Here is a 12,748-nt window from a genome sequence, read left to right as displayed (position 1 = left end):
TATAATGAGAGATAGAGATAGAGAGAGGGTGAGAATAGATATACATATCTAGGTAGATGGAGCCACAGCGGGAGAGATGGATCCAGCGCCAGAGAACTACTGCCATTAACCCAGGTAGGCCTATACATGACAGTTACAAAGGATTACTTATGACTGTAAGTTTGTTTTATATTTCCCTGTGATACCTTTCAATAGCACTTTGTATTTTTATGTAACCTAATGCATTGTATTGTATACATTATCTTTTCCAGGCAATAGAAAGTGAGACATTGATGACTGTTTGGTGAACTTCATTAGCAAGGATTCTCAGCCATTCTCTGTTCTGGAGGATGTTGGTTTTAAAGAACTTGTGGCAAAGCTGGACCCCACATACACTCTACCAACAAGGAAGGCTCTGAAGAACATGGTGGTAGCCAGGTATGAGGAGGAGAGGGAGAAGGCCAAAGCTGAGATCCAAGGTGTTGAGACTGTGAGCCTCACATCAGATATGTGGACCTCCATCAACATGGACTCATATCTGGCTGTCACCTGCCACTATATCACTAAGAATGACCAGCTGTCCAATCTTCTACTGGGGACCAGGAATTTTCCTAGAACCCACACAGCAGCCCACATTGCAGCCAAAATTAAGTCAATGATGGCATAGTTGGGCCTCGTAAACAGAGTTCGCTGCATTGTGAACGATTCAGCTAGCAATATGACGGCTACAGCCAACACCTTGAACTTGAGACATTGTAAATGCATTGGACACTGCCTGAATCTTGTTGTCAAGAACACCATTGAAGCCACTCCTGGCCTTGATGAAATTAGAGCCATGAGCAGGAGGATAGTGATTTATTTCAGAACAAGCACAACTGCAAAAGAGAAGCTGAGCCAAATGCAGCAGCAACTGGGCCGCAGCATGATGAAGCTCAAACTGGAGGTGGACACATGGTGGAACAGCACCCTCGAAATGCTTCAATGCCTCTATGAGGAAATAGATGCAGTGGCAGCAGCTCTAGCTTCACTCAATACAGACCTGACTCCTTTGACCAGCCAACAATATGAAAACACAGGAGAATGCATCAAGGTATGGAACAAAAAACCAGAGACAAAAATGATCATAGAATCCAAACTGTCTAGTTGGTTTATCGCATAGTCATTGCAGAAGGGTTTACTCACTTGGAGCATCATACTAGACTGCACAATGAAATCAAGTTCACCACACAGTTTAAACATTCAGACATGTTGCTGGCTGGATTCCAGGTGGCGACTGTGGAGCTGTCGGAGGAGAAGAGAGTGTCAGCATCAAAGATCATCCCCCTCTACCGTGTGTTGCAACATACAACAGAACAACTATATCCAAAACTCACCATCCACATGGCACAACACCTGGCACATAACTTGATCAGATGCTTGGGAGACAGAATGCAAGACAAGGAAAAAGAGTTCACTGGCAGTTGCTACACTCTTGGATCCATGCTTCAAGACCTGGATCCCCAAGTCTGAGAGTGGCAGCCAGAGTCAAGAGCTTCTGGTAACAGAATGTACAAAAATAATCAACATACACAATGCCCAGCAGCGGCAGCCACCCACTTCACAACCACCATCTCAGCCTCATCCTCTAGCACCAGCAGCAGCCTCCACAGGTATTTCATTTTTATTTGATTCTGAATAAGGCATGACTAGTGACATTTCTGGTGATGATGATCTTCAATATTTTTCAGGTATTGACCTGTGGATACTTTTGGATGAGCATGCACACAGAGCCAGGTACATGCAAAGGGCCACAGCTAATGCAATTGTGGAAGTGAACCAATATCTGGCTGATCCTCCCCTGGAAAGAACTGATGACCCCCTCACGTACTGGGCCACCCATAAAACTGTTTACCCAAACCTCTATAAATTAGCCAAACATTTCCTGTGTACCCCAGCCTCATTTGTGCCATGTGAACAGGTTTTTTCCAAGGCTGGGGAAATAGTCTGTAAAAGCAGAAACTGCTTGTGTCCAAACACTGTGGATTTGCTGTTATTTCTCAATTAAAACTCAGTTATAAAAGCACACCCTCTTTACCCACATACCCATGACAACCAACCCCAAAACATACTTTGCCAAAGCCCATACTATAATCTGTATTTGCACCAGTCCCATGTGAAAATGACATCTGTCTGAATTTGTAGAGCACATCTCATCAATGTACCAGCACCGTTTAAATGTTTCCTAGCACAAAATATAAGTGAGGAGGATATAGGTAGTGATGGCCCTATGACACCCGAGGCTCCGACACATGCGCGGTCATGGGTGGACTGGAGCCAGTCCCAGCCGGCATCGGGCATACACCTTGGACAGGGTCTGGAACATGGAGTTGCTTATTGTGGGGCTCTGAAGATGTATGACGCCATGGCCTGACACCATGGGGCCAAATAATGGGTAAACATCATTTAACTCGTATATACTCGTATACTTGGATTACTGTATAGTGTTATGTATGTAAATGCTGTGTGTGTGTGTGCATGCGCATGTAAAGTATGCATATACACTGAACAAAATTATAAATGAAACACTTGGTTTGCCCCCATTTTTTATGAGCTGAACTCAAAGATCTACGACTTTTTCTATGTACACAAAAGGCCTATTTCTCTAAAATGTTGCTCACAAATTTGTCTAAATCTGTGTTAGTGAGCGTTTCTCCTTTGCCAAGATAATCCATCCACCTCACAGGTGTGGCATATCAAGATGCTGATTAGACAGCATGATTATTGCGCAGGTGTGCCTTAGGCTGGCCACAATAAAAGGCCACTCTAGAATGTGTAATCTGCTCAACTTCTTCGTGTGTCAAACACACCAGGCCAATAAAGCTGATTCTGATTACAGAGACAAGTGCCCAGAGATAACTGTTGTGAATTGGCACAAAACAAATATCAAAAATCTCCTCTAGTTTTTGATATTGACCTGTGGAGATGCTGTCTGTGCTTTGTTTATGTGTGGTGTGATGCAGTTCAGTGAGAAAGCCCATCATGTGGGTTTTTGTAACTTTAGATGATGAATTGTTTGTATCATTCCTTTTACTTTAAATACTCAGTTTGTCACACTCATGATTCCTCAACCAGGTGCAGGCTAATCATCCTGAGAGGAATCACCTGAATGTAATGTTAAGAGGCAGCTACTCAGTGAGGTTGTGACACTGATGGAGGACCGATGGTCAAAACAATGTCTTCATCTAAAATAAGGGGAATTCTTGTCATTTAGGGCAGTCCTATTTTGTGATCATTGGATAATACTATCAGGACAACACACCAATTTTCTGAATGCCGTGGAAGCACATATGAAACCTTTGTTAGGGTGAGTGTGACTGACAAAACTTCAGTCAACATTAGCCTGATTCAAGCTGTTGGACTTTGTTTCCTTCGGACTGTCGGTTTAGTGTGTGCGTCTTGTGATGGAAAATTTATATTAGCATCTTTATTGGCATGTTAGCTGTTGCAATGCAGTTTTTTATATATAGATATTTGTGTGCTTGTGAAACTAGACAACTTCTGTGTCAAAGTGTCTTTAGTGAAAAACGTGAACTTGTATGGATGTTAAACCAAACAGCTTTTTTCTTGTGTGACAGATGTTTCCTTAAACCTATATATGACCTTAACTGATCGAAACCACAAGCAACATTCATGTTTATGTATAAAAGGAAATGTAGCTCTTTGCTCTGTGAGCTTCTCCTTCAGACTGTTTTAACACTCTGTTCAGAGATTGTTCCTTCCTGCAGGAATAAATGTACAATGACATTCAGGCTGATGTCAAGTCTTTTTATTTTGCACTCACCAAGCCTTGATAAGACAATTTTTGCTACAACAGTCTCTGTGTGTGTGGTGTCTTGAGGCAGATGAACCCTTGATAGTTGACATTTGGCTTGGTGTGAAAATAACTACGACGACACCAATCGTTTTTTGTTGATTTCATTTTTCTTATTATAAATCTTGACATGAGAATGATCACACATGTCCATAAGTAAATAAGTTATTTTAAGTACACATCACATTTTGAAACCTTAAAAGTGCTTTTACCGTCAACAATAAAAACACTTCATATACTGTAAATGACTGGAAAATGCACATCGCTGCATGGTTATGTGAGAAGAAGAGCTTGTACACCAGTAATCAATGTTAATGCATCAGATGATTTTAGCTGGACCAAATAACCTTTTGAGGTGTTTAGTAATTTCTTTCATTTTGAGTCCATATATGAGTGGATTAAACAAAGGATGGTACAAAACTATTTGTAATGTCATTACTAAATGTGCAGGTTTTGGAAAATTGGATTTTACTCGAGCTATAATGATATCGTATGCACTCAAACAGAAGAAACTGATTAGAACCAGCAGGTGGGGTAAACAGGTCTCTGCTGCTTTTTTCTTGACTTCTCTAGAACTTTGATAGGCTATAATAAGTATTTTTGTGTATGTGAAAACTATGAAGAACAGAGGTAGTACTGCCATATCTAATAAAGCAACAAAACCATATATAGTAATTACTCTTGATCCTACACAGTGAAGCCTGTAAATGGCATTGTTACAAAATATTCCTTTCAAAGTAAAGTTACACAGTTTAGTTTGAGCACTCAGTATTGTTGGCACTGTAGTATGACAAGCAGACACAAACCAAGCTAAAGCCAGGAAAATAATCACACTGGTTTTCTTCATGATAGTTGGATATTGCAGAGGTTTACATATAGACACATATCTGTCATAGGCCATGACTGCCAACAGTAAGAACTCTGAGCTGCCTAAAAAGTAAAATATAAAAAACTGGAAGAGACAGGCTGAATATGATATGACTTGTTGTTCAGATACAACATCGGTCAGGATTTTGGGGTAGATACCATTGCTGAAAAGAAGAGAGTTCACTAACAAAGCTGCAATGAAAATGTACATAGGCTCATGGAGGTCTTGGTGGTTCCAGATCAGGTACAAAACAGTAGAATTACTGCAGACTATTAGAATATATACTGTAAACATGATCAGAAAATAAACACCTCCATATTTGTTAACTTGCACATACCCATCAAGAGTTATAGATGTAAGGTTTAAGTCATCCCCCATTTAAGTTGTCTATAACTAAATGCTGAAGAATAAAACAGGTAGATTACATAACCAGTGCACATGAACAGTAATTCAAAAAGAAGTCTCATTATAGCAGTTACACCAGTATTCCACCGATACTGAAGTGTCTCATTCATTCACAGAGAGCTGACCTTGATGTACTGCATGTTCATCTGCAACACTTAGAAAGTGGAACTGTTTGGGGATGTGGAATGTTTTTTATAAGCTAGTGTCAGCCTCCATGGATCTCATTAAAATCCCTGTGAAAACAGATTCTAATATGTGAGGAACTTCATCAAGCTATAGAATCCTTGTGTTTGAGGGACATTTGATCTTTGTACCTGACCATGTAGCCCATTATTCTGTCTTTACAACTCAAAATACCTGCTGCAGCAGTTCCATGAGAACAGAGGCTGGTGGATCATTCTCTTTACAACACGGGTCAGTCTAGATCCAATTCCAAAGGTCCTGCAGCCAATGTTTATTGAGTTTGACTTCAAACTAACTGGGCCTTTTTCTTTGCTCACAGGAAAACAACATGCAGCTCTGTGCATCAGGTCTGAACTAGCAGTCGGTCTGGAAGAACATTTCAGTTTCCTGTTGCAGCCCCAATCAGTGTTTTATTCACTGTGAATTATTTGTACACAAAGCCCATTTCCACCACATAAGCCATTTTCCTTGAAGGTCTGGGTGCTCTCTCAATCTGCGTGATATGTTCATGTGCATCTGATATGTCAGTCAGATGTAAGATAGATTTGACAACTGTTTGATGGTTCTTAGTTTAATTCATCAGTTGAAACACATTTTTTTTATGGGTGAGACACCAGCTAAGAGGATGATTGTCTGGCAGGAGAATCCAGCAAATCTTTATCTAGCGTCTGTGAGAATGTCTGGTGGTAAAATTTAAATGTCAATCAATACTTCAGCCAAATGTAAACTTGACCGCAAGAGTGCACTTTGCTATGTGCCGTGTTGATTTCAATTGAAGTCACACAAATCGGAGAAACCCAAGGAAAGGCATATAAAGCAGCCCCCCCCCACTCCTGGTACAGGCAGGGTGAGCATGACTATCAGTGCTTCAGTCAGTATGAACCTGAATCAGGGTTTTAGTGTATGTCCATGGCTGACGACTGTGTGCATAAAGAGGAAATAACTACCTGACAACAACAATACAGTTTATTTTAGTTGTTTTCTTCGCATTGTAAATGTAGTGGTGTGTTTTTGCTAACAAACCTGCTGCTTCCACTTCATCTAAAGGCCGCCTCTGACATGAAAATCCTTACACATGCTCCAGCACCGAACGCTACAGACAACAAGCAGTTTTATCAATGAAGTCACAGCTTGAAGGGAACAGTAATGATTTTATCTGGTGTCACTATGTGTAGCAGTGGAAGACAAACAGCTGGGAAAAGTAAAAACTGCTTTTATACAAAAAAACTTGGTTTAAGTCCACAATTGTAAATGACACAAGTTCAGTAAAATGAAAAAAAAAAGCATTTCTATAATACAGGGCTATATACTACTTATGACTTAACACATTGTGCATCGGCATTACTTTTAAGTTGCTGAAATAGTGTCTGTAAACATTTAAATCTTTATCTTATGACCAAACTAAAGCTGCCTTCTTTTGTTTTTCAAGTCAGTATTGTGTAACTTAGCACTGCAGCTCAGCTGACCCTGCTGTTTCCTTGTGGGGAGCGAGTTCAGAGCCTAGAAGCCAAACATTGTTTACATATTCTACACAGACATAATCATCTATTCCATGTGAGTTTGCTGACTGAGGTGTATATCATTACAAGGGCTCAGGATGTGTACGGTTAATTTAAGATAAAATGAAAAACAAACAATAATTTACAGGACTTGACGGATTTTGAAGTAATGTCAAAAATCGATTGGTCATCATCGCATTTTTGAAGCTGACAATGCTGGTTACTGTGTCTTAGGAATCAAATGAAATCCTGGCATTAAATACTTTCCAGGGACCAGACAAATCTCATTTCTGCATTGTTGTTACAGGAGAAGTTACCAGTATTGTCATATTAGTTTTAGTTTTACATTTTATCACCACAGAACAACCTCTTGAGGTGTTTAGAAATTTCTTTCATGTTTAGTCCATATATAATTGGATTAAAAACAGCATGACACAAAGCTAATTGTAACGACATTATTAAACGTGCAGTTTTTGGAAAATCGGATTCCAGTCGACCTGCAATAACAACATATGCTATCAAAATAAAATAGTTGATTAAAACCAGCAGGTGAGGAACACAGGTCTGTGCAGCTTTTATCCTGACTTCTCCACTGCTGTGATAACATATTATAAGTATCCTGGTGTATGTGAAAACTATGAAGATCACAGGAACAACATTAAGAATTAGGAATATTAGCACACCATATACAGATATTGCTTTTGAAGGCACACAAAACAGTTTGTATATTGAGTTATTACAAAAAATAGCTTCCAAAGTAAAGCTACAGAGCTGCTGATTAGCAGTCATTATTGTTATTCCGATATCCAGAAATGCAGGCAACAGCCAAGATAAAGCCAGAAAGATACTTATAGTGGTTTTCCTCATGATGGTCAGATACTGCAGAGGTTTACATATAGACACATATCTGTCATAGGCCATGGCTGCCAACAGTAGGAATTCAGAATTAGATAAAGCATAAAACATGAAATATTGAACAAGACAGGCTCGATAATATATGATCTGTTTTTCAGATAAAAAGTCAACCAACAGCTTTGGGTAGATAACAGCACTGAAAAGAACAGAGTTCAGTAACAAGGCTGCAATGAAAATGTACATAGGCTCATGGAGGTCCTGTTGGTTCCAGATCAGGTACACAATAGCAGAATTACTGCATAATATTAGAATATATATTGTAAAAACAACCATAAAATAAAGGTATCTGTATTTGTGAAGCTCCACATGGCCACCGAAAGTTAAATATGTTACATTTGATTCTTCCTCCATTAAGAAAGTTGAATATAAAACAATAATTATGAAGCCAGGCAGACAATAATACAGTAACATCTGAAACTGAGAGAACTTTTACTTTGAAGATTACAGTAATATTTCCTCTATATCTCCAAATCTCAGAAAGAGAACTGTCTGAGCCTGTGAAATGTTTTTATCAGACTCCTTCAGCCTCCATGGATCTCATTAAATTCCCCATGAAAATAGATTCTAATATGTGAGGAACTTCATCAAGCTATAGAATCCTGGTGTTCGAGGGACATTTGATCTTTGTACCTGACCATGTAGCCCATTATTCTGTCTTTACAACTCAAAATACCTGCTGCAGCAGTCCTCTCTGTTCCATGAGAACCGAGGCTGGTGGATCATTCTCTTTACAACACAGGCCAGTCTAGATCCAATTCCAAAGGTCCTGCAGCCAATGTTTATTGAGTTTGAATTCAAACTAGCTACGCATCTTTCTTTGCTCACAGGAAAACAACATCCAGCCGCGCATCAGGTCTGAGCTGGCAGTTGGTCTGGAATAACATTTCAGTATCCTGTTGCAGCCCCAATCAGTGTTTTATTAGGCCTTCACGCTGGCAATAGCCATGGCTGGAGGCATTTGTCTTTGCCCATCTGTCCATTCAACCTGTTCTTGTGAATGCAATAGGACAGTAGTGCCTTGAGGGAGAGTCTTCAAATTTGGCACAGACATCAACTTGGACTCATGAAAAAATATGTTTAGAATTTTTTGGGGTCAAAGGTCAAGGTCAGTGACCTCATGTCTCTTCCATTCCCATGTATTTGACTAGTTGGCAGTGGCATACAACTACAAAGTGATAGCTTGAGTTCATCATAAATTTGTATACAAAGCTCATTTTTCACCCCATAGACCATTTTCCATGAAGGTCACCCTGCTCAGTGTGCTCTTTCAATCTATTTGATATATTCATGTCAGCCATATAAAATTTATCTTTTCATAAACATTTTCTTAAATTTAATAGCATGTGGGAGACCTGTCCAGGGTAGACAGAGTGTAGTAACATTATAAGGTGCAGCCTCTTGCCCAATGACAGCTGGAATTGGCTCCAGCCTCCCATGGCCCCATGGATGGTGGGGGAGAGTTGGGTCAATGTTTGGGGAGGAAGACTTATCTAAGGGTCGCATGAAGAGTGCTGTTTTGAGGAATGCTAAAGATAACCACCCCCTGGATGGTCTGTTGTTATATTGCCCAATAGAGTGTTTTAAGTTGTACAGTGGGTTTAGTGCTGTGGGGACTATGGGAAGCTACAGTGCTGGGGTTTTTTTACCTGACAAATGGTCTGCTGTAATAACCAAAAATAAGATAATGATTGTGACTGACTAATGATTGTGTATCGGGGTTTTTCCATTATAGGAATCTACCAAAACGTGTCACAGGTTCTACGTTTGTTTCCACTACACTCAGTCCACTTTGGAGGTTGATAACAGTTTGGAGGTGTGTTCTGGGAGCTAAATTTCAGCACCCCTCAGGAGGTCAAGGACCAAGGCCATGTGGGGGAAGGGTGTGTGTGTGTGTGCACAGAGCAGTCGCCGGTGATTGGTAAAATGTCTGCGTCTTCACACCTCAAGCATTAGCATTACAAGCACTGTGTGTAAACACACAGCTGACTGTATGTGTGACTGGGGAGCAGACCCTCCCGTCTCTAAACAGAGACCGACAGAGAGAAAATACAGAGGCTACGCCTTCTTTAGCTCCCCCACGTACATCAGGCAGGGGTGGTGGCCTGGCATCACTTTTTCCACCTTATCCACTGCTGGGTGCAATGGTTTATTGTCCTCCTAAATTTAATAAGGACTTTATTCAGGAATTTTCTGACCGCTTGAGTTTTATCTTGCCAAAGTTTGACAAGTTTTTAATACTTGGTGATTTTAACATTCACATTTGTTGCCCTGATGATCCATTGTCCAAAGACTTTTTAAATGTTACTGACTCTTTTAATCTCACTCAGTCGGAGAATGGCCCTACACAATTCCTACACACACTGGACCTTGTGATCTCTCATGGACTGCCTGTTTCCAATACCAAAATATGTGACTCTTGGTTTTCTGATCACTTGCCTGTTTTATTCAATGTTGCTGCTCTGTTACTGGTAGACAAACCTTTTATTTCTGCTGCTTTTAGATGTACTGCCACTTCTTCTACAGCAGGAGAGTTTTCTATTCACTTTAAAAACTCTGGTCTGTATTTGATGGATGATGTCTCCTCCTACATGAATCCTGAGGAACTATCAAGCTTATTTACGACCACTTGCCAGAATATATTGGATTTCATCGCTCCTCTTTGATGTAGACCAATCAAGTTGCAAGTAGTGCCCTGGCTAAACGACCCTACCCAGGCACTTAGACAAAGATGTCGGCAAGCTGAATGCAAATGGAAGATGGATAAACTTCACATTTCTCTCCGCCATTTCTGGGTTTGCCTCTCTGACTATCAGAAGCCGGTAAAATCTGCCAAATCAAGCTATCTTTCCAACATTGTGGTTAGTAATTGTTAGATTCTAACCTCTTTGTTAGAAATTAACCCAATTCTTTTGTTGGAAGCACGAGAAGTGACGACAGGAGAGGACTGTTTAAAATCAGCGGAAAGTTTACTGCATGTTTGATCACAGGTAGGCCTTACAGTGCTGGGATCAGAGAGACAGCGCTCCTGCAGGAGTTCCATCCACTGACTTCGAATTAAGGTCTTACAATACATTTTATTTTCTTGGGCTGCTCCGCCCTAAACAAAGGTACAACAATTCATGCATTGTAATCCTATTGGTCATTTGGTGTGAGCAGGAGCTCACACCTCCTTGCTGGAAGGTGATCTACACTAGGTGTGTGTGTGTGTGTGTGTGTGTGTCTCAGGTGGTGAGCCCCCGGCCTCTGCAGGGCATCCCAAGACAAAGCAAAGCTTGGAATATGCTAAGTGGGTCAAGGTGTGATTGTAAAACAGGCCTTTGCTAAAATGTAAATAGGCTGTCTGGTCTCAAAGAGATGCAGACATCTAGTCTCTACACAGAAGTTACAGCATTCAAAGTGGGCAGATTCTACTTGATTCTCATCAATACAATTGAAAGATGTATAAGCAAGGAATATAAATGTATTAAGAATAGCCAAAGCTCAGTAGTTCTGGACAATCATAAATACAGCTGTAATATGCATAAACAAGATAAAGGGATGAAAGGTAACTAAAGGTGTTAGAAGTAACTAAAGCTGATAAAGTAACTAGAGTCTATAAGACTCAATTCTTACATAATTGTCACAAATGTCAGGTCTTGTTCAGCACAATTAATTCTGTTATCAACCCATGTAACCTTGCTTCTCATACCGAGGCATCTGTAGCAGTATGTGAGGGTTTTGTTCAATATTTTACTGATAAAATTATTAGCATGAGGCAGTGTTCCAGTTATAATAATTCTGAACAAGCTGATATTCAGTAAAGAATCTTTATTGTCATTATGCATAGCACAACAAAATTTTTTCCGACAGCTCTTGACTTAAAAGACACATTATTTACATAACACAAAATTGTATATATAAAAATATGAACAAATAAAAAGGGATGTATGGGACCTAATCATGTCAGCAGCATGTTAGCAGCAAAAGGGTGTAGTAACATTATAAGGTGCAGCTCAGTGCAAATCTCAGTCTTTAGGAAGAGGTGTGAGCATGAGTGTGTGTGCCTGCAGAGGTCCAGTGTTCTGTCTGGGTTTGTCTTTATATACTTGTGCGAACCGACCCCTGATGGAACACCTTTCTTGTGTGGACCTTTTGGGTGGCCCACACAAGGAAAACGCTAGGATAGGCTCTGTTGTACCCGATACTTTTTACCACGCTAACTCTGAGAGACGAAGCAGTCCAAGTAACTTCAAAACAGTGCTGATTTATTCAATGAATACAGGTAAAAATTAGCATTACACGCTCAGGTATCTTGCACCTCCAACATGCATGCAGTCAGCTGAAAGATGAAAGACCCCGAACCACAACAGGCCTATACATTATATCACTTCAGGCTAACCCCATTCTACACAGGAACGCCAAATCGTGACGTCTTGCCAGGGCCAGCTTTGCAGCTGACCAGAGCAGTAGTCAAAGCATGAGGAAAATCAATATGTGAATGTCTGTTGATTATGTGGTGTGTAGCTAAAAACATTCTAACACGACCTCTAGTGACATGTCATGACATTAAACATAAGAAAATATGGCTATGGCTACAGTTATACACATCACAATAATAATATTAAACATCCTGTCTTCTAACAGTCATCAACTTTCTATCTAGTTATCCTTGACCATAAGCAACCTGCAGCAACTCATGAGAATGACTAAGCACTTAACAGCCTGAGCTAGACATCCTGTCTACTCTAAACATTTCTAATACATCAAGTATCTAACCAATATCTATCTGACTAAAAATACCTAACAAAAGTGTATTTAATGACTGTCTATAGGTTACTATCTCGCCCTCACCCTTCTGCAACACCTCAATGTTATGATAATAATTTCCCTTCCTACAAAGTTGCTCAAATGTTTGACGACACTTCTTTGATGCTGATGGAAAACACATTGCTAGGGCCACTTCTGTTTCACTGCTGTGTTTCCGCCTCAGATGCCGTGCCATTTTACTTTGTGGTTTTTTGCAGTATACACAGTAATGACACTTGTCCCACTTTCTTTTTTGACCCACCA

The 12,748-nt window shown here is 40.2% G+C and overlaps 2 protein-coding genes across 2 annotated transcripts; both read right to left on the bottom strand.

Moving 5' to 3' along the window:
* Window positions 1-4,148: 4,148 nt before the first annotated feature.
* LOC109953167 (olfactory receptor 142-like) lies at window positions 4,149-5,075 on the bottom strand. Its single transcript, XM_020588584.1, has one exon. The coding sequence runs from the start codon at window positions 5,073-5,075 to the stop codon at window positions 4,149-4,151; it is 927 nt and encodes a 308-aa protein (XP_020444240.1).
* A 2,051-nt stretch (window positions 5,076-7,126) lies between these two features.
* Window positions 7,127-8,050, bottom strand: LOC109953166 (olfactory receptor 6N2-like). The gene has a single exon (XM_020588583.1). The coding sequence runs from the start codon at window positions 8,048-8,050 to the stop codon at window positions 7,127-7,129; it is 924 nt and encodes a 307-aa protein (XP_020444239.1).
* Between the last annotated feature and the right edge of the window lie 4,698 nt (window positions 8,051-12,748).

Source organism: Monopterus albus, unplaced genomic scaffold, assembly GCF_001952655.1.
Source record: "Monopterus albus unplaced genomic scaffold, M_albus_1.0 scaffold561.1, whole genome shotgun sequence".
Taxonomy (NCBI): domain Eukaryota; kingdom Metazoa; phylum Chordata; class Actinopteri; order Synbranchiformes; family Synbranchidae; genus Monopterus; species Monopterus albus.
This window is presented reverse-complemented; position numbering and strand designations above follow the sequence as displayed.